Source organism: Pyxicephalus adspersus, chromosome 6 (genome assembly GCF_032062135.1).
Source record: "Pyxicephalus adspersus chromosome 6, UCB_Pads_2.0, whole genome shotgun sequence".
NCBI classification, from domain to species: Eukaryota; Metazoa; Chordata; class Amphibia; order Anura; family Pyxicephalidae; genus Pyxicephalus; species Pyxicephalus adspersus.
This window is the reverse complement of record NC_092863.1, coordinates 76,397,768-76,413,992: the sequence shown is the minus strand read 5'-3', so window position 1 is coordinate 76,413,992 and position 16,225 is coordinate 76,397,768. Positions and strand designations below refer to the sequence as shown.

At 38.2% G+C, this 16,225-nt stretch overlaps 1 protein-coding gene across 1 annotated transcript in view; it reads left to right on the top strand.

The window, feature by feature from the left end:
• Nucleotides 1–213: 213 nt before the first annotated feature.
• The window catches only part of MRPS27 (mitochondrial ribosomal protein S27), a gene marked incomplete in the record, with an annotated part of 50,077 nt that continues 34,065 nt past the window's right edge, over nucleotides 214–16,225 (top strand). The window contains 4 exon segments of the mRNA XM_072413962.1: nucleotides 214–337; nucleotides 6,797–6,874; nucleotides 10,931–11,001; nucleotides 12,492–12,550. Of these exon segments, the coding sequence (XP_072270063.1) occupies nucleotides 262–337; nucleotides 6,797–6,874; nucleotides 10,931–11,001; nucleotides 12,492–12,550 (284 nt within the window).

The following is a 16,225-nucleotide window of genomic DNA, read 5'->3' as shown; positions in this document are numbered from 1 at the left end:
CAGGTGTTTTGTCACGTGTCAGTTTTCCCTTATTAACACACCCCACCCCCGGCAGCGCTGTACCCGGTCACCTATCAGCCGGTGTCCCCGGTGCTCTGCGCACAACAAGCGGCGACTACACGTCCTGAGCTACAATAGCGACGCCATCCTGGAACCTGACAGAACTACACTGAGTGCCAGCGCAGCACCCCATTGGCTGACTTAGATCCCGCCCCCTCCTGGCATCATCTCTCAGAGACGGGAGCTCTGCCCTCTTCCAACATGGCGGCCTCCATAGTGTACCGGTGTGCGCTGCTCTCAAGGAGCCGGAGCCGGACTATCAGCCCTCTGATCACAGGTACGGACAAGGCCAGGTGTGCACAGGATGGAGCTATATTTATACATTGTATTATTATCCCCAGGCGCGACCTGTCAGCTCACTGCACGTCATGAGATTGGAGGTCTTACCCAGGGGTCACTGTGACTGATCTCACCTGGAAATGTGTATGCTGCTGTTGGAGAACTACAAATCCCAGCATGGTGGCCATGTGCATTATTCTGCAACCGATCTAATGCTTTCATTAGTGTACCACAGAACTAATCACCACATAAAGGTCAGAGAAGGATTTAGACAGAATGGGTCCCTGAAGAAGCAGTGTGAGTGTTGTTTTAGGGTCCCCTGGACATCCACAGGGCCCCGGGCCCCTAATTAGGTTGCCTTGTGAAGGTTCCAGCTCTGGTAAAGGTTACAGTACATGTATTCCTCCCCTGTCTGTATTAGTCTGTCATTTGCAACCCCTATTTAATTTACAGCGCTGCGTAATATGTTGGCGCTATATAAATCCTGTTTAATAAAATTAATAATAATAATGTTCGTTGCTTGTGTTGGTGCAAAGCAGTCAGTTCACCTTCTCAGTGTATTTACATTGCATTGTACTGCTGGAAATGTAACACGCCGTGCCTCCAACACTCAGCTCTCTGATCCTTCTATTGTTGTTAGGCCTCTGCCATCACTTACAGTGAAGGATTGCTGGTCCTGTATTTCACTTGATGATGTCAGGGTACTGCGACCAAAGAAGCAGCTTTGTGCAAGCAATCATGTAACAGGGAAGCTTCCAGGAAAGAGGGATAAGGTAAGTATAACTTCTACTCCCCGACACTAATACAGATAGTCCCCAGGTTACATACAAGATAGGGACTGTAGGTTTGTTCTTAAGTTGAATTTGTATGTAAGTCAGAACAGGTACATTATTATTTTGTATAATTATATTTAAATATATATATATATATTTACATTATTATTAATGCAATTAGATTGTGAGCTCCCTTGAGGGACAGCTAGTGACATGACTATGGACTTTGTACAGCACTGCGTAATATGATGGTGCTATATAAGTACTGTGTAATAATAATTAGGACAGATGTTTGTCTTAACATATTATTAGGCAGTGTAGTGTCAGTTACTGTATAAAATCCTCACTGTGAATTCATTACAAACAAAGCGAAAAAAAACAAAAAAAATTTTATGGAGCCTCGACATTCATTAACTTCTGGGGCAAGCTGTGCTTTCATATGCAAAGAGAAACAACTGCAGAGGTTGTCTTGGTGATTAAAGAGTTACAAGAGTCTGCAGAAAGAGCTCAGTCCTTAGGATCACCCACAACCTCAGTTGTGTTTAGCAAAAAGATTTCTTCTGCAAGTCGTGCAAACCGGCCCCTTCAAGCCTCTGTTTTGCACACAGGGCCTGGTATCTAGGCGGCATTTGTATGTCGGATGTCCTTAACCCAGGGGTAGTCCTGTCAACCCTGTATGAGCATTTAAAGGGATCCTGTCAGCACAGAGTCACAACACCTGTTGAAAGAAAAGTTCCTTTACTTACCATTCCAGCTCGTTTGTTGAAATGTCACCTGCAAGTATTTGGTCTGGCAGAGAAATTAGAATGTCCTGTGCCACTTGCTGTTCTTTTAACAAATATCAATTATCTGCCCTTGCTTGGCAGGGAAGTCTTGCAGTTAGGGTCAGCTTATTTTTTTTCCTGTATTCATTTTAAGGAGTAACTTTGAAAACTGGCGATCAAGCAGGTGGTGTTTGCAGAAAGGGTCAGGCCATGCCTTTTCTGTAGTAACAGTTCTTACCTGCCTGATTGCTGCCCAGCTGCTCAGCTTCTGTTGACAGGGATATCCGGCAATCATGGCTTTTCTTTCAGGAGCTGAGAGTGAATGAATTATGTCATCCCGATCAAAATGACAAAGAAGAAGGAAGATGATGGCAGTGCCCGTCACTTAATGGGGGCAGATGAGTTTTGATTGGGTTTAGTTCTGCTTTAAAGAGCTAGGCAAGTAGCATTTCTTCTCTGTCTTTGTTTGGTACTGAAAAGCTGGGTCACAATACAGGAACACTTGACAGTTGGAGAATGTAGGGCAGCACGGTGGTTCAGTGGTTAGCACTCTGGCCTTTGCAGTGCTGGGTCCCAGGTTCGCATCTCGGCCAGGACACTATCTGCATGGAGTTTGCATGTTCTCCCTGTGTTTGCATGGGTACTCCTGTTTCCTCCCACATACTAAAAACATGCAGTTAGGTTAATTGGCTTCCCCTTAAAATTGACCCTAGACTGTATGAGACACATGACTATAGTAGGGACATTGGGTTACATTGCAATGCAATTCATTTCCTATCTTACAATAGTGAAGTACTGCTTTTCAATACAATTACAGCCCAATGACTGTTTGTTACAGTGGTGAAGTTCAGACAAGCTATTCTACAATGTGACAATGTGACATTCATACTTATTTTAATCCAGATTTTTTATTTTGACTTTCCTTTCACTAATATGAAAAAATGTATTGGTAATTTTGAACTGGTAACGATGCTCCTCACTTACTTTTACAGTTTATTTCTTTTTTTTAAGGTTTATACCTCCTATGTATATGAAAGCTTTTATTGAGTTATGGACAAATTATAACCGTATAACATAAGAGAATATAAAAGAAAAATAAAGGGGGTGGCATAGAAGAGAGAGAGAATGAAACAATGGGGGAAAATAGGGGAAGAATACATATCGCACTATGGAGTTATTGGGATCATATCCAAACATATACAGGTAAATACACTTTCCACATATGTTTATACAGTTGTGTTCAGCATCTGAAATCCATATCAGCCCAGATAAGTTTGAATTTCTGAAATGTTTTTATAATAATTCCAAGAGTTCCATGACTTAATATACTTGGATCCATGTATTTCCCATAATATTTGACATTCCATAGCTTCAATCTCGCTATTTCACACATCCTATATGGTTTATACCTCTTATAGCTTCTTGATAAAATAATAAATCATATTCTCAGTTTTTTTTTTGTTTTAACTACTGAATGTTTGAAATTTCCTTAATGGATACAATAAAAAATTCTTGATGACCTAGGCATAGCTAGTTATTTCAGACCCAAAATTTAAGCAGTGAGCAGCTTGGATGGCCAGCAGAGTAGTGGGTTTGCTTTCTGGTCATTATACTTTTGGTTTATGACCAGGTTGAATTAAACCAAAACATTTACAAAGCATATACAAGAGTGTTCCACCGCAATCATCAAGGGACTGGATCCGCACACATTCATAGTATTTCTCCAACAGACAGTAAACTTAGTGGTTTACGAAGGATGAGAACATTAATCTGTTCATATAGAAATCTTGTCCTGTATGACATTGGTGCCACCTGGGTCTGCAAGAAAAATTCCCTGGCCAGTACACCCCCATCTCCCATTGCAGGCTCAGACCTGCTTGATAAACATCTGGGGGGGGAAAGTAGCGCAGGGCTGGGGACACAACAAGTGTACATTCAGGGGACATGATCAGTGGGTTTAGGAAAAGGACTCTGCTGACCATGTCCCCTGTATAGACACACCTGTGATAGGAGAGTGGGCAGGTACTGGCATCATGACGTTACTTTGGGGAAGTTTCCTCCCTTTGAATGACACACGGCTCCCCACGCATGCGCAGGATTTAAAATCATGAATGTAGTGGTCCGTGAGGTCCGAAAGGTTGGCAACCACTCCTGCATGAGACCCAAGGACAGGAGAATGACACCCCCATTACAGAGTGTAGAAAGAGGGCTGATGGGTCTGGTGGCAGATAATAGGACTGGGTAAGGAGACTTGTTGGGTTTCTTTAGCCATCTGCCTCAGGGAGCAGCAGAGTAGCAATGGAAATTCTTCCTTAAAAACAGAAAACGCCTTCATATAGCAGTGGAATTTTTAAGCATGAGCTCCCCAATGTTATCAGCGATGAAAAGCGTTAAGCCAATCAATATGCGCATTACATAAATAACGTGATAAAAATAAAGGTGTAGAATGTACCATAAACTATGGAATTGAATGGTTTATATACTGAATCCACTGCCCTGGTTGTTATCTTGCACTGGGCTGACCAGAATAAGACTCTGCACATATTGGGATTTATTGGCATTTCAAGTACCACTATCACACAGGAGAAATTGTCCAGAAGGGAATTTCAATTAGCCCCATTAAATCGGTTAACCGGTATGTGCCTAGCCTCAAAAACATTCTAGAAATTCGTTAGGAAAGAAGGAAAGGGAAGGCTATTTGAAAGGCACCTAATATTCAAAATTATAATTGAATAAAAACATAGCTTTATTAATAAATATTGGTTCATGAATAAAACTGTAATGTGTATAACTTACAAAAAACATACAGTACAAATAGAAAAAGTTTTTAGTGTACAAATATGTACAAAATACTATATCTAATTATAGGGAAATGTGGTTTCCAATCAATTTATAAAAGTAATAAAACTTGATTTTGCACTTACAATTGTGAGTATCTCGGTGTGTTCAATTCATTAAAAACAATGAACTTATGGTGTTGAAAAATGATTGCTTGCCTTGGGATAATTCATCAAATTGTTCTAAATGAAAAGAAAACAAATCATTGGATGGTATTAAGTTAAATGATATGTACAGACTTAAGCTGCGTACACACCTGCAATTTTTGTCGTTGGAAAGGATCTTTCACGATCCTTTCCAACGACAAGGAAGTGCACGATGCATGAACGGTGCTGTATGTACAGCACCGTTCATGCATCGTGCACTCCCTTGTTGTTGGAAAGGATCATGAAAGATCCTTTCCAACGACAAAAATTGCAAGTGTGTACGCAGCTTAACACCTTGATTGTAGATCTAAGTAGTATGGAAAATCAACAAAGGGAACAATCCTGAAAAGTTGTAACCATGCAAGACACACCAAAAATGTGTCTGCTACTTCCAAAATATAGATGTTACCTGGAATATATAGTTCCCTCCTGGAAGCAATAAATAGATAAGTGACCGTAAAAAAAAAACTTTAGTTGAAATGTAGCATCGAAGTCAGGGGAACCAAAGTGCCTAGCCCAAAGGAAACAATCCATTGTATAAAAAAAATCACTATTATCAAACAAATCCAATCTGTCAAAAAAGAAAAGAGTGTACAAAGCCTGCTGAATTATCTTCAATATATGACAAACATTCTATTGTGGCAAAAGTCCTTCCTTCAAACAGGAAAATGATTGTGGCGTTAGATACAGCTGTTTGAGTCATTCCCCAGAATGTATCAAAATGTTATATTATATCCACATTGATAGGTTATTTACATATATATGTATGGGGTTTACACCTCATTTGAGTCCTTTACAGAAGTAAAGTTCAACCCAAGATGTTCAGATATAACTGAACAGTGCATACATTTCTATCTATGATATTTAAGAAAAATCTGATCTTTCCCTTGTGTTTTGTCATTTATATCAGTGGTCGCTTTTGTTGCGTCCACAGCCCTGCGCTACTGCCCCCCCCCCCCCCCCCAGGATGTCTGAGCCTGTGATGGGGGTCGGTTCTGGCATCATGACGTCACTCTGAGGGGAGTTTCTTACCCTTTGCACGGTCCGTATTCCGTGGATTTAGTGGTCTGTAGGTCCGAATGGTCGGCAGTGATCACATGAACAGTGTATGTGTGTGTGTATAGTGTAGAACACTGCAATGATGAAATATAGGAAGTTAATGCATAGATTAACTTCAATAAAAATGTAGTTAAAAAGTGATTTTTAATGGCAGGAAGAGTTTTTGATTTCCTCACACTTATTGTAGATATTGTTAAGATTTACTGCGATCCATATGGAGAATGAAGCCTGAAAAGCATAAAAGGGGATTCAGTTTTTCATTCAAGCATACTGTAGTGTTGTGTATCGAGCCTACTGGTATTTACTAGCAATTAGGTGGTCTGGAACATCTTTTGCTTACCTGTGTTTAATGCCTGAAAGAAGTTCCCCACCAATTGTAGGATGATCCTTGTGCTTCCATACAGAAGAACAAGAGTAGAATTCACATATGTAGACAAGAGACTTTTTAAAGTCCTCAGGGCCTCCAATTGCCAAATGTTAGTGTTAAAGTTTTAGCGATATGCATAGTACATGTAAGGTCCCATATATATATATATATATATATATATATATATATATGCCGATAAAAATCTGACATGTGTACGTAGCTTTAGTGTCATGTAAAAATTAAATAGGGGCACTTGTTACTTCCTACAGATGTTAACACTAGAATAAAGCTACGTACACACGTCAGATTTTTATCGCCCGATAATCGGCATCGCCCATGTTTATATATTTAAGGAGTTAGGATGACTGTACTCCGCTTGACTGGTTTTAATTACACACATGAATTTCTCAGCCTTTTTCTCATTTAAAATTGATGTGTGGTTCCTGTGGTTATTATATGCTGGAAGCTTATATATTCACTGTAATTAAAACTGGATAATTTATTTTACAGGAAAAAGATTTATCCTCTCTTCAGCATATACCAGTGACAGCGCATGGGAGAAATGGGAAAAAGAAACCCATAACCTGGGTGAGTTTCAAAATCTTGCTACAGTGTTGTTTATTTTTCCAGAGAAGGAAAGAATGGGTTGTACTATTTTCTGAAGTTCTCATAAATCGGCTTTGGGCTTAGAAGACAGATTTGGTAAGGCAGTATATAATAAATTGGAATATTTACAAATCTGTGCATTTTGAACACACCTGTGTTATACAAGACTGTTCTTCTGGTGTTAAATGTTACTTGACCACAAGGTGGCAGTGGTATTTTAAAATGTGTTACATTCTAATTACACTCAGTTGTGCTGCACTCCAATATAAAGTAATTTACTGTTATTTTGGTTGTTCTGCCATATGCCTTTATTATATGTTCTCTTTATAAATATCAGTCATTTATTTAATATTTGTTGGGGCACAGATGGATGTGCTTATTGTAGTAGTCCACTGTCTGGGACAGCAATGCATGTATAATATATTTTTAAATGTTCAAAAGCAAAATATTGTGCAGAAGAATTTTCCTTACTTGTAACCAACCTTTGTGATAATAAGGCATCTAAATAATCGAGTATACTGTTACATACTATACAGAGAACTGTTAAAGCTACTGCAGAGAGTTTAGGGACATTTTAGACAATTATGATCTTCCAACCTTTTTGGGGGAGATCCTTTCTGTTCCATTTCAACTGTGCCCCTATGCAGATCCAAAAAGGCATAGCATAGCTCCCAACCATCCCCGTTTTACAAGGACCCTACCAATATCATTATATATAATCTATAATATTTCATTTTCATGGAGGCAGAAGCTGATTCCACTCTGGTGTAATTTTGTAAGCTGACAGTAGAAGGCGCCAATAACCACATAGAGTACAATTGCAGAGAACTGTATTTGTAGTTCCCTGAATGGCCATGGTGTTTGTCCCTAAAAATATAATACAGTGATCCCCAAACTAGGGTATTTGGAGATGTTCCAACCTCTGTTTCAAGAGTCACAGAAAAAGCATTTTGCAAGTTGTTGTGTTTTTTTTTGTTTTTTTTTTTTATTAAAAGAACAAACAAAACACAGTTTTTTTTTTTAATTTATTTCCGCAAAGAGGATGATATAAAAATATAACTTTTTTTTTTTTACAGTGGAAGAAAGCCCCTCCTGCATATCACATGTGCAGAAGGAGCAGCCTATATTCATGGAATGCATGATCTAGGTATCCCCAGAGGCTGTGGGGTTGCCATTCAGCCTTTACCACTGTTATGGCCATATGGCCTCCCCTTCTAACATTAAAAGAAAAAACACAATTTTTACCTTGTTTAAAAAGGTACCCTTTTTTAAAACTAGCTGATAACCTGGCGTTGCCCGGGTATTTATTTATTGCAATCTTCTATTATACAGGAAATTGAATCGAATAAAGCTATAGTGGTTTTCTTGTCTACGTTGTTGTTTCATTTTTTTTGCCTTTGATTGCACTCAACTGATTGCCTTACGTTTGCCTTACGTTTTCTCGAAGGCATTATTACAGGCCAAAAAATTTGTAAAAGAGTCCAAAAAAAAGTATTGCAAATATAAGCAAAAGGCACATTGTCACTGAGCAATACATACACACACACACACACACACACACACAAACACACACACACACAAACACATACACACATACATACATACATGCAAATTTAGCTGTGACATATAGCACAGTGCTGTACAAAGATGACTGGTGCACTCATGGTGCACATGAGTCTCAGTCATATGTTTGGCAAGTTTGGTTGAAATGTCTCCATGCATTTTCGAGTGATGGTGGAACATACATCCATCCAATTTTATATATATATGTATGTATGTGTGTGTGTGTGTGTATGTATATATATATGTGTGTATATATATATATATATATATATATATATATATAGTCCTTTTTAACCAAAATGCAACCAACCTTTTATGTCATAAACTGTTTTGCTTTTGCATGATGCATGGAGAGCGCCTCTGTTTTTGTCCCTTTTTGCCACCTTCAAATGCTGGGAGGTATGACATAGTTTGACAGGATTTACCTGAAGGAACCTAAAGCAAATTGGTAAAAAAAAAAGTGTAAAGCCACCAATCCCTTTGCGATCCCAGTCCAGTAGAGCCCACGTCATCCCTTCTTCATTCCGGCGCAGACAGAACAGTGGACGCCACCATCTTCTTTTGTCACCCAATCATTTTCGGCATATGTGTGAGATCAGTACTATTTTACATTTAAGGAAAGCCCCTTCTGTGCACGCCTGAGATCAGAGCTTACTGGGATATGTGACATATGTATCCTAGGAGGCTGCAGGTTTCCCATTCAGTCTTTACTGCTGCAGGCCCTCCTTCCTAAATACATTAAAAAATAATAATAAAAAAAGCAAAAAAATGTTTATTTAATATATAAAAGGGTTTGGCTTCGTTTTGTATGATGTAAAAAATGTGGTGATGGGTCTGCTTTAACTAGTCTGTCAGAAGCTGACCTTAGTCCTACTAAAAATCCTAGGGATAAAGGGGATCTCTTATTGCCAGCCAGGTCTTCTCATCCTTGTCATTTATTCATGAGCTCCCTCCTCTGCTGGGAGAGGAAAGAGTAGTGTACAGGATGATGGCCTTATTAGTGTATAGAGCTCAGGACTGGGTGGAGAGAAATACAAATACTTTTACAGGAAAAAATGGTTCCTTTATGTATTTCATCTGTGTTCTTCGTAGTTCTACAGTTTTTTAAGCTTTACAATAAAAAGTTTTGCAATTATCGTCCTGTGGATACATTTCAAGCTATTACTTCATGCGTTTTGTGCTTTACCTTTATTTTTATTTGGCTGTAGACATGTATGGGTTCAATGTAACTGCAGGATGTACCATACTGTGCACTGCTTCCATTGAATTTGGATTATTTTACCAGTGTCTTGCCCTGTAATAGAGGCATGTATTAAACTACCGGAAACCTAACAAGCATACACAGGCCTCAGAATGAGTAATTTAGAAATCTTATCCTGATTAGAGTGGTTATGTCCATGAATGGTCCCAGACTAACAGGATTGCCTTTTAAACTAATTACAGCTTCATTACCTTTTATTTTAAAGAACGGACAGATGGGCTTTATTGGTGTGAGTTATGGATGGTATTTGCTCTTCCTGTACTGTTCCATCTGTCACATTCCTGTGTACGCTCGCTGCAGGGGACAGGACAGACTGAACTATACGCTGTGTCTGTCTAACTAGCCTGTGGTTTATATCAGGGGGGTGTAAGATAATTCTGAAATTAAAAAGAAAAAAATGATAATGGGATATTTCAAGGTCATCACTTATCAAATTAATACAGGGTCTTCTCTTCTTTCCAAAAATGCAAATTGCCTTTTCTGTCTATTAGTACTTTTGAGTTACTGACCCTAAATAGGCTGTCGGCTACTAACATATTTAAAGATCGGTGGTAGCCCCCATATTTATTGGAGGATACCCATGTAGGTTTGGCAGAACATATTATCCTTCACATGTAATGTAATTTATTTATTTTGTTTAAATCTTCATCTTTCATTTAAATCCTGGTGAATCTGCCATGAAGATCCGTGCTAACTCTTTTATACATCATGACTGTGCTCCCAGTTATGCTCCTCTGTTGTCACCTTGTCACACGAGTATCAATGGTTGCTACATGGGGTTATGTCAATGCACATCACACTGGTATGGTTACTGCTGTCTATTCAGAAAATCTGCTCTGAGAAGTGCCATAATATGAAATGCCTATAGAGAGGATATAGGAGATCGGGACTACTGATCCATTAAGACCACCCATTCATATGCAGTAGCATGTATAGGTCTTAATAGAATTTTTACATAATAGAGCTGAACACTTTTTCGGGCGTTTCTGGAGAGGAACTTGTTATAGTATAATATGGAAATGTATATTTCTTTCATAGTTCTCAGATCAAGTACTGATAGGAGTACTAAACAAGTATGACTACTGATAAACAAATATTACCGAACAAAATTGGACCTTTGAGATTGATATACATTGTTTTGCCTGCTCTTATGAAGTTGTTATAATAGTGAAGTTTAAAGTTAATTTCATCTTATCACATTTTTGTGTTTACAGCTGACCTGGCGAGTCAGATGGAGAGGAACTATGAAAGGAAACTTCCGGTTAGCTCCCTTTCAATTGCCCGGGTGAGTAAATATATAATAACTGGTTGCATTGTTCTTTCTTTCCTGCTCCTCTGTCAGACCCTCCTTATAGGATCTCCCATTCTTATTCCTATATCTCTGAGACCACTTTAGCAAGTGCCCTATACATCCTACTCACAAATATCCACTCTTTCTCCTATAGCACCTTCTGTGTCCCCCCTGCTCCCCTCTCTCTTAATTTCTCATCATTTAGGCTACCTACAAGCCTTTCCTTCCTGCCATAGTTGGTGTTGTGTTTCAGCCCCCTGTTTCTAGACAACTTTGTCTTCTCTTTCCTCATTTTCTCTATCCGCCCTGCACACAATTATACTTGGGGACTTCTGCTTTAGATTACTACAACACCCCTCCCTTGTCTGAGCTGCTTGTTATACCCAGCTTTTTTGGCTCTCTTAGACTCGCACTAGATCTGGAAAGCCTTTCCTCCTGTTAGGCTCACTCTTAATATTTTCTAGTATTTATATAGCGCCCACATATTATGTAGCGCTTTAAAGTCCATAGTCATGTCACACGGAGACAACATGCAAACTCCATGCAGATAGCGTCAAAGCTGAGATTCAAACCTGGGACCTAGCGCTGCAAGAATGCCAATCTCTGAGCCACCTTGCTCTTTCCTGAAACAAGCGCTCAACAAATACTTTGGCAAACTCTACTATCAATCTTCCTCATTGTAATAACCAATCATTCACTGAACAATAACATTTCTAATTCACCAACCAATTGTATTCTATATTTTGTACCTTTTAGATTGTAAGCTTATCAATCTATGTTCTCTGTTATAATTTGGCCTTGATTTTAACATAAGTTTGTATTTTGTTATTATGTCCGATAATTCTATAATACTGCATAACAATACTTTAAAAAACAAGTTCCAATGTTTATTTAGTTGAAAATAACCATATGGTTACAGTGCCACATCATGTATATAATGATAGCATTCCTTCATTAAAGTTATTGGACTTAAGGCACCATTTATTAATTTTGCGTTCAAAGCCAATTGTCTACTAAAAACATAATTTGTTTAGCATTCAAAGATTTCATGTGATGTACCACACTTTTTTTAAAACAATTTCAAAACAGTTAAATATCATCGATTCCCCCAGAAGTTGCCCCAATTTCTTTTTTTTTTTTTTAGAAGCGTTTCGCAAATTTCACTTTCTTGGGAAATTATGAGACAACAAATACTGACAAATCTCATATAATTGACCACCCATCCATATGTAGTAGCGTGGATGGGCCTTAAAATAATTTTTACATAAAAGGGGTGAACGCCAAATAAAGCACCCCTTCCATATTTTACAATGGCATTTCACCTTTCACAAAGTTACTAAGAGCATGCTTAAGAGTGGTTTCTATTAAGGAACATTTGCGCTTTAGTTATGTTACATATATTCTAGACCTGTTTGAATTGATTCTTCATTTAGCATTCCTTTTAAGTGTTAGTAACTTTGTTGTATGCTTCTTTTTCTTCACAGTTTGTAGACAACATCAAATCAAGAGGAGAGATCGATCAGGCTGAATACTACTTGTACAAGTAAGAAATAATGTTATTTGGTAGTGATAATCTACGCAATAAACAGAATAGATTCTTTGTATATATTGAAAGGCTTTCATTTACAAAAAAAAGTAACCATGTTTGTTTCAGACCTTTCAAATTTGTTCAGGATATGTTGAATCTTTATGTAATTTCTTGTTTCATAAATTGACCTCCATCCTACTTGGCTGATTGCGGTCCACTGAAAAAAAAAAAGCCAGATTGACACTGCAAACATAATTTCTATTTTTAGAAATTTGTTTTTAGTAACAATTTGGGAACTATGAGCAGTGTGCACCTGTGAAGTGAGGAGGGCCAGACAAAAATCTGACATCCCCTGGGTCAATTACTGCTATTGAAACACATGGACCTGTCTGATACAAAGCATCATTTATGTTACACAGCTGGGGGTTGCAGCGATAGGTTTTGATTCTGCTGGTGTGCAGACACCCCATGACTGGAGTATATCAGGTACTGGAGTATATCAGATATCCAGAGCTTGACAAAAACTCGCTTACATCATGAGTGTGTTCTCCTTTATTTACCAGTCCTGGGCTGGGGCATTTCCTGGGACAAGCCGCAGTGTAGTATTCTGGGGAGGCAGTGACCAAGATGAGAATGCTGTCTATTAAGCTACGTACACACTTCCAATTATTATCGTTGGTAAACGAACGACGAACGATCCTGCACGATATCTGCGAACGATCGTATAGCACCGATCCTGTACATACAGATAACGACACGATCGTTCGTAGATATTGTACACACAATAGATGCGATCGTTTGAACGATACAGGAAGTTACGTGCACCGCAGGAACGTTCGTTCATCACGCATGCTCAGACCATGGACGATCAATGAACGATCGTACACACGAACGATGGTCAACGATCGTCGTCCAATCCGATCCGCCGGTCCGGTCGGTCATTTCCAACGACTTTCCTCGTTCGTCGGCGTCGTTGGTTACTTTTTTTACGAACGATTTTTGCCCAATCGATCGTTCGTCGTTCATTTTGAACGATAAAAATTGGAAGTGTGTACGCAGCTTTAGGGCTGTCTTAATCACACTGGATCTGACTGATAAGGTTTACAAATCATTTGGCATCTGAAAATTTCCATATATTTGTACTTCAGGAATTCTGTTCATACAGGGCAGTCATGTGCCAACTTGGTAAAAAGGACCGTTCTGTTGTAATAATTTATTACTTATGTCCTGAATCCAAAGATGGCCGAAAAAAGTGATCTATAGAGTCTGTCTTTTTTATCTATCGATTTTAGTTTCAATTGGAATTATTGGGGTGTTCATTTTTATAACATACAAACATCAAAGGATATATACACACAGTGTAAAATAAAAAAAATAATGATAATAAAGAGGTGGGGGGGATAGGTAGATTCAGTATCAAAGGAAACATGGTACATAACATAAATTGTGGTATACACATGGATTGAGCTCAGTAACAATAGTCAACAAAGTAGACAATTTTATGACCATTAACATACATCCAGATCTATTTACCAAATACATTAACTATCATCATTGAAGTCAATCCTGTATATATTTTATATTTTGCATAGTCAGGTCATACATTTTCAGGTTGTGTCCATTAAACTTTATATGGGTTGCAATGAGTCTGCACCCTTGACACCAAGTAATCTTGTCGCTGGTTTTGGCCATAGCATTTGATATTAATATTATTTATTATAAAACAGGATTTATATAGCGCCAATATTTTATGTAGCGCTGATATTGGGGTGATTCTTTGAGCCAATCCTAAACTGACTACTTTATCCATTTTAACCTGTGTAACTTGCCATAGTTTTGTTTGTCCCAAGCATATTTACTTTTTACTACTGTTGACTGACTCTCTACCAGCTGGTTGTTTGTGCCAGGCATTGCCTACTCTTTCAGTTAAAGGATCCTTTTTTTTGCATTGCAACTTGCCGTACACAATAATGCAGACTTTATATTGAGGTACATGCTGGATTATTGTTTTCTTTGTCATTGTATCAAAGTTACACATTCATCTCACAAAGCAAACTTTTATATTAAATATTGTAAAGCAGCAAAAGCAGTGTATAGCATGTCACTGGACCCCCACAACCTGCATGCTGTATAATACAAATACGGTAGGTGCATGAAAACAGATTGGGAAGTATAACTGGTCATCCATGGTTACCTGTCTTAGGCTGGCATTTCCTGTTTAAATATTAATCGAAAATATAGGCATGCTATAACTGTATGCCTCAAAAACAGATTGTGATTTATATTAAAAATTCAATTGATTCAAATTAATGGTAGTCATCATAACTTGAAAACATTTTGTGCATCAGGTAATAACAGAGACAGATGCATTTTGAATAGTTGTGCATATAGAACAACTCTTAAAAACATTAATGAATGTTCCTTTTAAATGCAACATTTATCCTGTAATAGAGTACTATTGCTAATGTATGTAATATGTATGGAAATTATAGATAACTGGAGCATTTCAGGACTCGCATCCATCCATCACAATGATTGGAGAACATTACTGCCAGTTTGAGAATAACTAAAATGTCCTGGCAGCCCTGAGATGTCAGCATAACAGAGTGTAAAAGGTCTTCCTAATGTTCAGATGCATATACAGTCTGCACATAGTTCAGCTGAAATGAGTCTTCAATATATTTTATTTATCATTGTGATGCACACCTAATTTCTTTTTTATAATTTGGATTGTCTTTTGATGCAGACATTTCATTGAGTATTTTGTATAACATAATATACAGAAGGGTTTCTTATCAATTCGTAAGTAAGCATTGGTTCTGTTCTGTCACATGGAAGGCTTTTCCCTTTATTCCAACTTTATAAATGGAGCTGGGTAGGAGCAAAAAGGGGGACTGAAGTTCACGTAACAATGTCTGCCTGCAAATATATCTAAAGATGAAGTTTATTTTCCTTTTCTATTGCTTTCACGGAATTTCTCCTTTCCCCCTTGTCATTGAGCTATTGACATACCATCGTGATAGTCTCTTTGAAGTGAATCTATTGCTCTTTCCCATGGGCGTGCTTTTGTTTTAAGGGAACTAAAGACATTAATACTCGGCTGTCCCTGACCAGTCGTGGTTGCTGCCATTTTCTCCCCTCTTTCCTTCCGTGTCCCAATCTTGGGCCATCTTGATTCGTTAGGTCAGAACTCCTTACATTACTCCTTCACAGGAGTCGGGGAGTTTATTTAGTCTCAGCATGCAAGGGAAGTCTGCATTGTTAGGTCAACCTGGCAAGAAACTCTGAGCTGCGCATGCTAATGGCTGGGTGGTGATAGGCAGGTAAGAATATTTATTATAGGATATCTCCTGTCCCTTTCTGCAGTAATCATCTGCCTGTATCATACATTATAAAAGTGGACTTTAGTTCCATAGCTGTTCTGTACTTACAAGCTCTCTTTGATTTGTTATTAACTTACTAATGCACATTCTTTGAGTGTAAATGTTCCCTTATTCTATTTGTTTTTTTACATTTCAAATTGGCTTATGTTTTTGACAACACTGTTACTGTTGGTACTGATTCCATTTTATTATGTTGCTGGATTTGTAGCTGAATTTCAAAAAGCCAATTTATTTAATGTGGACTATCACAAAATGTATTCATCTGCCTGGTACTGATAAAATAATTCTTACTAAATACAAATTGTGT